Genomic DNA, 9985 nt, shown 5'->3' on the forward strand with positions numbered 1-9985 from the left:
TTTTTTGCGATGTAACAATGAAGGATCAGTGAAAAGTACAATCAGTGAATGACTGATTGCTCTCACAATTGACACACCGGCGTATCGCGAACAATCCAAACATCAAAAAGATGCAGCGACTTAATCGACACCGTTTACTAGATGACTTGAAATTGACTCGTAAATTTTGCTCCGAGTCACGAGTCAATCCACATTTCTGAAGCACCGAGTCAAGTCAAGTCAAGTCATTTTTGCAAAGTGACTCGAGTCAAGTCAAGTCATGCGAAAAAGTTGACCCGAGTCTGACTCGAGTCAACTCATGACTCGAGTCATCCCAACACTGCTGCAAGCTAAATAATATTCACTTTCATGAAAACATATTTGTAACTCTAAATCTACTTGATGTGAAGCGCGACGGAAATTCTGTGTTTGACCTCAATTTTCTTAAAATTGAAAGTTAGAACTCCGTGAAAACAGCCCGAGAATGCCCCGCTTTCTCTTTCTAATTGGAGGGTTACACTACTTCTACTTGACAAACTGAAAATAGCGAAAAGTAAGTAAGTAGATCACAAAATATGACGAAGTAGAAGTAATAGCGAAGATTCTATCTACTTGAATAAGTACCGGAAGTCGATGAAGCCCATTGAGTACTTCGAAAAAGTAAAAGTAGCCTACTTCGTTACTGACCACCTCTGCTAATTAGATGGAAAAGTATAGACGAGAATTTCCTATCCAAAATAAGCTTCAAGCTAAATCTAAGCGCAAATCCGCCAAAAATCCAAAATCTATCTGTGATACACGTTGCTTGTTTCCACGGGTCGACGTTGCGGGTGATATCAGTATGGATTTAGTAATCTAATCATCCCATCAGCAATACCCACAAAATTGGGATACAATGAAAAGATAGGAATTAAGAAGGTGTCGAAAAGTGATGAAGTTGAATGAGACACGCACCTGGCCCTAGGCGATGGAAAGAAGAGACATTTATAGTGCACACTGGATGAGAAGAAGTAAGATCAGCATATGTCGGTGTCGGTAGGCGAGGTTGGTGTGTCAGATCGTGTTCCCACAATCATGAAGACTGGCAACTATGGTTTACAATCTAATTGGGCGGTTTCCAAGTCTTTTGCCCGTCTTTGATATTTCGCAGCCCCATAATATCAAAGCATGGACGCTAAGAAAGAAAAGCAGAAACTACCAAATATACCGTAGTCTAAGCGTTAAACGGGACGGATCCTCGCCTTCCACGGGTCACCCCTCCTACTTAGGTGCTAAAAAAGTGCAGTCATGATCCTATATGATGCCAGCAACTTCGTAACTACTACGAATGATTCACTGATAGCAGGTAATACAGCATAATTATAATGTTGAAAATGATGATTTTCATGTTACATGAGACATTGTTAAACTGTTGTATATATTGTACATATTGTGTATTCGTTGTATACTGTACTAGTGTTTGGAATATTCTGGAACTTTGTTAGCTAACCGCTGGTCTCCCTGCAGGAGTGTGAATGACTCATATTGAAAGTGTTCTGGTTTCTCGTGTACGCTCGAGTTAATATTTTGATACTCGGGTATAATTGGTTTGATTCTGAGTTAGGGGAGATGTGGTACCGATGGATCAAAAATTGGAAAATGATCGCTGGCCCCAAAATGTTCAGCCAAAAACAGCAGATCTTTTGCTGGCTCAGCACTTTGATACAAGCTCTACCTATCGCGCACATATACATGAATATCCGTCTTTTCAAAAAATATTTATGGATGTTTAAAATTTGTTGCTCGAACGTGTCATCGGTCCCCACCCGGTGGGTCCAATGGCACACGACCCGGGGACCTATGACACATATACCCTAAAAAAACTCAGATGTAACAACTTTTCTTGCTCAGTATTATAATCTAAGCTACAGCAAGCCAACGAAGAATTTTCGGTTGCAACCGTCAAATAATAGATTAAATATTGACTCAAATGTTGTCATAAAATCACGTTTCGATTTAGGCTCGGACTTATAAATTTGAGGGTACATACATATTGCCCGAAAATCGACAGTGTGACTTTCAAAGACCTCGTTATAGCGATAAAACATCATATGCAATTATTACATAAAGATTTTCTGTACGTAGTCATGTTTCATTAGTTTCATGATTAGTATGCTTGTTTATTTTCCTTGATTTGGCTATTGTATCATCGGTCCCCACCCTACTAATTTTGTACATGAATCGAAAAAAATTCCACTCAAGGAAAGTACTGAAAAAAATAATATGTTCCATTATATAGCCTGATACAAGCCCTACACTCCACAATAAAAATGATTGCTGGTTTGTTCGTGTTGAAGGTTACAAAGAAAAATGTATATGTCGATCTAAATTTACTTTACACCCCCCAAAACAAAAAACATCTGTGAGAGACCCCATAGTTCACGCACGTCGATTTTTTTGTATGTGAGGAAAGATGTTGCCTGCATGCAATTGTAGACAAGTTCACGGAGTGTAATCATAGAATTATCATAGAGAATTTCCAAAGTATTTTCGGTCCCAGTGATCCATCGGTACCACATCTCCCCTACCTCGTGGTAGTACGATACGTCGCTCGCTGTATGAACAGGTCCGCTGTAATATACTCTGCTGTGTGTGTTGGACTGGTGTTTGTCAAGTGTAAGAAATAGGGAATCTCAAGCCGTAGGTAGAACGGAGTAGATCCTGAATTTCATCAAAGGTTATGCGCCCTTGCTAATCTGCTCAACGGCAACGATGTCATCTGCTAACAATATGGAAAAGTTGAAGTGTGGTAGGATCAGTAATTGGCCTACGTGGAAGATACAAGTTAAAGGTGAATTAATGGCCAACGATTTATGGGAATATGTTGCAGAAGGAGACGTACAGAATGCATCCAGGTCTAAGAAGACTAAGGCCGCTGGTATATTATTGCGTAGCCTTGATGGTTCCGTGTTGCCGGCTGTACCGGAAGACCATCATAGCGATCCGAAGAAAATATGGGAGGATCTGGAGAAGAAGTTTGAGTCGAAGAATTCGATGATGTTTCTATCACTGAAACGGCAGATTGAAATGATGCCGACTTTTACGGATACGAATATTATTGAGAAGATTCAAGAATGTCAATTGCTGTTTCAAAGAATGGCTTGTATGGGTCATGCCGTCAGTGGTAGTGATCAGGTTTTCGAAGTGATAAAGCATTTGCCGTACAGTTTTGAAGTGACGCGTTCGTATCTTGTGAACGAAATGCAAAGTAAACCGGATTATTCGTTAGAAGATTTGCTGTTGAGAGTGCAAACAGTGATTTCGGTTTCTCCACCGCAAAGTGTTCAAGCCTATCAGGCGAAGGGGGAGTACGGTAAGCCGAAATTTACTGGTACGTGTGATCATTGTGGTAGAGTTGGTCATAAAAGGTCCATGTGTTGGGATCTGAAAAGTGATGTTAATCCACGTGATCGGGAATTCGAGCCTCGTGGTTACGGGCGTGGAAGTGTTTCTGGTGAAGGCAGAGGACGTTTTGAGCGTCGGACTGCTCATTATGCTGATTGTGGAAGTGGTAATTCTCGAGAAAATAAATCGACTCGTGTAGGAGAGAGACATTCGCTGTTTTATTCGTCTGCTGTGTTACCCGTGGAAAGTAGAAATCTGGGTATGCCGCATCGTGGTAATAGCGATCGTTTTCGTGTGAGTAAGCAATATCTGATGATTACGTCTGTTTTCCTGTCTCGACACAGACTGTCTGTTATCTGTGACAGTGGTGCAACCAGTCATATGAGTTGCAATTCTGATATGTTTATTGAAATGAGACCTTTTCGTGCGGAAATCGAATTGGGTGATGGTAAAGTCATATATGCTTAGGTTATTGGGACCCTTCGTATGGTCATGTATGAAAATGTAGAGAGAACTGGTATTGCCGATTTACAAAACGCACTTTATGTTCCCGACTTGTCGACAACACTGTTTTCCGTAACAGCTGCTGTTGCCAATCCGAAATATGCAGTCGCTTTTAATTCGGATGGTATTCGGATTTTTGATAGAGTTGCTGGGCACAATGTTGCTACTGGCAGTATCGTGAACAATGTGTATGTGCTGAATTGTCGTCCTTGTACTGAAAAATACATGTGGGAGCCTTTGTCACGCCCCGTCGAGAGGGAGCGTCGCTCTCTTGAAGTTGATAATAATGCGAACGAACTTGATAAACCATGTGTTATGACTTTGAAAAGTGAAGTCGGTGATGTAGGGTCTGCCGATGACTCTCAAATCCCGCGTGGTTCAGAAGGAGTGTCTTCCGAATTGTCAATGGTTGACTCGAAGTGTAACAATGGCGATAAAGCGGATGTTTTGCCGCTTGATACTGTTGGGGAATTTGTGGATGTTGCTGAAAATTGTCTGGCTGGAGACGTTTCAACTGAGTTGTGGCCTCGTCGTATTGGCCACGTTGGACAAGAAGTGATTAGACAACGTCATGTTCATGTCGACGAAACACGAGTTGGTCAAGAAGGAGAAGTGGCTGAATCTCAGCCTGAATTGCCTGCATCGAGTTTCATCTATCCTGGAATGGATGACGATCAGGAATTACGTGATGATGAGAGAAGTGGAAACGAAGAAGAAATTGCAGAATTGCGGAGGTCCACACGTTTGAATGATGGTCAACCGCCTCCGAGACTTACATGCAATGAAAGTTTGCGACAGACTGTAGAACAAGTTGAAGTTGGAGTTGAAGTTGAACCTTCAGTCTCATTATTGTCGCATGCAGTACCTGCTGCTGGTGTGCACGTGGTAGAGCCAAAAAGTCTGAAAGATGTATTGAACTACGAGCATTCTGATTTATTGAGAAAAGCTGCATCAAAAGAAATGAAGTCAATGTGTGATTTGAAAGTGTGCGAGTTGGTTAAATGTCCTGTCGATGCAGATGGAATTGAAGTTCGTTACGCGACAACTTATGGTGAATTTGCCGACATTTTGACAAAGCCGTCACGTCGACAACCTGCTGTTACTTGAGAGTTAATATTGGTGTAAGGTCATTGCTGTTGTGTTGAACGTTTAAAAATGTCTCAAGAGAAGGAGTGTTGAAAATGATGATTTTCATGTTACATGAGACATTGTTAAACTGTTGTATATATTGTACATATTGTGTATTCGTTGTATGCTGTACTAGTGTTTGGAATATTCTGGAACTTTGTTAGCTAACCGCTGGTCTCCCTGCAGGAGTGTGAATGACTCATATTGAAAGTGTTCTGGTTTCTCGTGTACGCTCGAGTTAATATTTTGATACTCGGGTATAATTGGTTTGATTCTGAGTTACCTCGTGGTAGTACGATACGTCGCTCGCTGTATGAACAGGTCCGCTGTAATATACTCTGCTGTGTGTGTTGGACTGGTGTTTGTCAAGTGTAAGAAATAGGGAATCTCAAGCCGTAGGTAGAACGGAGTAGATCCTGAATTTCATCATACAAGCAGGGCAAGTTTTTGCAACTTTATTACCCAGTTTCCAGGAGTTTCCTAAATAGGCTACTCGGAATATATGTAGTGAGATGTTTAAGCTGTTTGGAGGAATTTTATATTGCGACTTTAGGTATGTAACATTTTCTATTTTTTCATACCACGTTTTACGGCAACTCTATTTTTTATCAAGTATAGGCTATTGCGCAAAATGTAAAGGTGTGATTTAAAAAACACGACACAAAACTATTTCTATAGCCTACATCAGGGGCGGGCAACTTCTCGAGTCGGCGGGCCGGATATAGGAAAATTAAGTACTTGGCGGGCCGGATTGCTGAATCGATACAATATTCGCCCATTTATCCACATTCCACATATACAAGGAATAAATCGCATTTAATGAATCCATTTTAAGGACAGTAATGTCGCTTCAAAGCCATTTCTCGCCGATAATGACGAAGACAATGTGGATTTGAGAATAGCATTGTCATAAAGGCGCCGCCATGTCTGCTTCTATCTGATCAATTGACACACGGTGCAATCCTCAATTAAGATTTCAAGGAGTTTGAAACCCCCGGAACCCCTAATTTACCAGCACATATATTCGTTAGGGTTGAGTAGGTGACGAGATAGCATCGTTGTTCAACTGTGTGGCCTGAGAAATCTCGATAATGAATTCATGCGGTCCGCGACCTCTACGAAATTTGAAAAGTGGCCCGCGACCCGTTTTGAGTTGGCGAACCCCGGTATAAGCAGTGTTTTCGTCTTACAAAAGCCTAGAAGTGTGCCGTGCTACAAGTCGGCGGTTACAGAATGAAAAATAAGAAATATCAGCCTGGTGTAATTGACCATTGTAGTCGACAAACACCATGATTACCGCAAACGACATTAGGGTTGAGTACATCGCAAATACCGATAATGCAAGTCTTCTCGCTTCGACGAAATTACGCGTAAGCTCCACTCTAGCACGCTGCGCATATACGTATATAATAACATGCACTATGCAGTCACTAAAATTTGACGTTGTAACCAAGTAGTGGGAAATCTCGGCAGACTAGGGCCGCGGGCCACATTATCATGTAAAACGGAAAACTGTCCGCGGGCCGGACAAAATCCCTTTGCGGGCCGGATCCGGCCCGCGGGCCGTATGTTGCCCACCCCTGGCCTACATAGTTCTCTCTTTGATTTGCTTGATAAAGAGCTATGGCTGCATCCCAATGTTATCCATGACACAATTAGCCTACTTGCAAGCTAGAAGTTGAACAACCCCCAGCCAAGAGCATCCGTGCCTGATATATATATATATAAATGGATCACTGAGTGATTCACTGTCGTTGAAATTTGAGGTCCCGTTCACGGACGCCCGGGCGAGACCGCTGAAAATCACATTTTCACTGGGTCTCCTTTCAGGATATTGATTTTGTTTAAGTAGCCAACACTGAGGTTTGCTGCAATTCCTTGGGCATAGCGTTATATTCTTGCTACGTACGTACCGCAAAAAAAGGAATTTTCGCCGGTCTCGCCAGGCGGCCAGTGAAATGGGGAAACATTGATTTTGCTATCTTTGCAGTAGCTGACAGCGAAATGCTGTCATCATCACCATTTTATTAAAATTTTTATCAAATCAATGCACCACAAGATTGCGATATAATAAAAAGATACAAAGGTGCCGAAAAGACAAGGAGTAGTCTTTTAATCAGACATCCACCTTGACCTACAGCATGTAAATAAGAGTCATACAGACTGGATAAATGATAGAACAACATGATAGGAAGCGACAAAAATGAATGCTGCATGTGTCGGTGAGCGAGGTCGATATGTCAGATTGTGGTCCGGTTTCATTGAGGACTGACTAGTATTGTCATGTAGGATTCAAACCAAAAGATCATAAAATGTATGCATGATCAATTGAATGGCGAAGAAAGAAACGAAACAAGCGGATATCCTGTAAATCCTCAACTGTTGGATTATAGAACGGAACCTTTCGAGTATATCTACTATCTCATGCCTTCAATATTTCTAAAAAAATATAAATGCAACCTTTTACTGCAATTTTCTCACGATGTTAGTGCAACAAAAATCGAAAAGACTAATGGTGACTGCTAAATTGTTTATAAACGTTTCAGTAATTTCTCCTTCAGCGTGCGAGATGGTGTAGTGGTTATGCGTCCGGCTTCTCGAGCGGTAGGTCGTGGGTTCGATCCCCGGCCGTGTCATACCAAAGACTCGAAAATTGGTATCCGCAGCTATCCTGCTAGGCGCTCAGCAATCATGGATAGCATGGAGGAGAAAAAAAACGGGACTAGATGACCTCATGGGGCCGTATCGCAACTCCGTCGTCAAAGCATCTCGATGGTGCAGGCGAAAAAGAATATCATATCTCTCTCTCTCTCTCTCTTCTTTAGTAGTAGACTACCATGTTTAAAACTTGGGATTACGAAAGGCTAATAATAAAGCAAACATTATACCCGAGAAAGCTTTTTTATCGAATCGCTGCATTATAAAATATCCTTGTGGATGCAATGACACCAATTTGGAACCACTTTCCAATTGATCAGTCCTCAGTTAGGCTACATATCGACAACTGCAATCCCGATCTTCTGAAATCTTAAATGAAATTATTTGGTTCGACCAATGACGAGAGTTGTGAACCATCCCAAATATTTTTTCAGCTTTTCCTGGACATCGGCGGGAGCATATGCGTCTTCTGCATCCTAATAGGATTTCATGCACGCAAGGCTGCACTGGCATTTGGATCCGTATTGCTCTACTTCAACGTGATACACAATAATTTCTGGATTCACACCGGCATTATGAATGACTTTCTCCGATTCGACTTTTTCCAGGTTAGAGTCAGATCATACAATAAGTAGGCCTACCAAAGACTCCACGTGCTGATCTTTGAGTATTTTCAGACGATGGCTGTTATCGGAGGCATGCTTATGGTGGCCAGCTACGGACCTGGTCATTTCAGCTATGAAGAATATAAGAAGAAATTGTAAAATCTTTATGAAATTGCGATTCTGGTTTTATGAATCTTGCATAAATAAAAATATGTTGACATTGTTTTGAGCGGTGATCACCCTATAAGCGTAGGTGGATATTCCGGAAACGAGCGATATACACACTGCTACGGTGATAGATTGAGTGGAATGGTACATTCGTGAATCTTTTAGTTGTATATAATATAGTTGTATAGTTCCCGAAATTTATACTGCACATAATTTAAGCATGGTTGTGCAGTACAAAAATCTTGGACACGAAAAAGCCGTCTCTTCTCTATAAAGATTTTCCGAGGCAGAGTTTCAGATAATGCCGACTACCAAGATTTCTATACATTTTCGTTGGCTACTTATGCACATACGTATTTAATGTAACGATAGCATATCACCGTTATTTAGAAGTACCCAACAATGCGTGCAGTGTATTCCGGATACAAAAGCCATGCGTTTGTTTCAATCAATCAATCAATTGAACAATCGTCTGATCATATTTCCATCTGGCCAAGACACACACACAATGTACAATGCGACATACAAGACACACAATGCGATGTAATGAAAAGATAGGGGGATGCCGAACGACCAAGCAATTGGGGTCACTTGAACTGGCATCCATCTTGCCCGAGTGCTCGATATCACTATAGATTAATAACCTACGGATAGATACGCAGGTCCCGTCGTTACGCTACGGCAAGCAGTTACACTTATTGCTGAGCAATCTAAAGTAGCATAATCGGTGGAGTTATAGCTTGCGACTCGAGGGCTGAAATGTAATGAAACTGGTCCCGATCGAGAGCTACTGCCGCACTGATTCCGAAAATACAAATTAAAATCTTGTCGGGGATATGGAACCACCTCAAAACAGCCCTCAAAATCTGAAAATTGGCATTGTTCCAACAATGGCAACACCGCAACACGATGAACGTAACAAGGGCAATTTCGTCAAGCGATTGTTCAGAACAATGCCGATTTTCAGACTTTGAGGGATGTTTTGACGTGGTTCCATTTCCCTGACAAGATATTAATTTATATTCTCGGAATCAGTGCGACAGTAGCTCTCGATTGAGACGAGTTTCATTAAATTTCACCCCTCGGGTCGCAAGCTATGGTATGTGTTGGTATGCATCATTATGAATCACGCTTGTCACCTATCGCATAGCTCAATTTGCACCTTTTTACAATCCATGTGAACGAATTAGGATCGTTTTCATAACTACTTACTTACTTGAGTACTTTTAAAGTCAGTCAATTCTACTTCTACTTCAATTAGTTTTCGGTTGCTTATGGAAGAAGTACTTCTACTCGTACTTGAGAAGATTTTTTCGTCGCTACTTCTACTTCTACTTGAGTAGATTTCTTGACTACTTTGACCACCTCTGCAGCTCACACAGTTCACGCATTTATTATCTGTCTGAAACGAGTTTTAGCTTCCTGTTTGAAAGTAACTCGCAACGAAGGTTGCCAATTATATTGGTGAACAGCAAAAAATTCGCATCTTTGTGACGTACGTCCAAAGAAGACCATGAATTGACTATGACGACATTGAGGTTTTATTTCTTTAATTAATG

At 41.3% G+C, this 9985-nt stretch overlaps 2 protein-coding genes across 2 annotated transcripts in view; both read left to right on the top strand.

Annotated features, from left to right (window-relative positions):
• Nucleotides 1–8481, top strand: part of LOC145435216 (surfeit locus protein 4-like) — an 86953-nt gene extending 78472 nt beyond the window's left edge. Inside the window, exons 7-8 of the mRNA XM_080312551.1 lie at nt 8088–8261; nt 8331–8481. Of these exons, the coding sequence (XP_080168677.1) occupies nt 8088–8261; nt 8331–8417 (261 nt within the window). The 3' untranslated portion in view covers nt 8418–8481. The remainder of the gene's footprint in view (nt 1–8087; nt 8262–8330) is intronic.
• Nucleotides 2731–5350, top strand: LOC145435200 (uncharacterized). Its single transcript, XM_080312527.1, has 2 exons — nt 2731–4374; nt 4463–5350. The coding sequence occupies exon 1, from the start codon at nt 2731–2733 to the stop codon at nt 3829–3831; it is 1101 nt and encodes a 366-aa protein (XP_080168653.1). The 3' UTR covers nt 3832–4374; nt 4463–5350.
• Nucleotides 8482–9985: the final 1504 nt, after the last annotated feature.

The sequence above is a fragment of the Botryllus schlosseri genome, chromosome 3 (assembly GCF_051294905.1).
Source record: "Botryllus schlosseri isolate E-star chromosome 3, Bs_hap1, whole genome shotgun sequence".
Lineage (NCBI taxonomy): Eukaryota > Metazoa > Chordata > Ascidiacea > Stolidobranchia > Styelidae > Botryllus > Botryllus schlosseri.

Coding starts and splice junctions, on each gene's coding strand:
- LOC145435200 (XM_080312527.1), top strand. CDS start 2,731: ATGTCATCTGCTAACAATATGGAAAAGTTGAAGTGTGGTAGGATCAGT.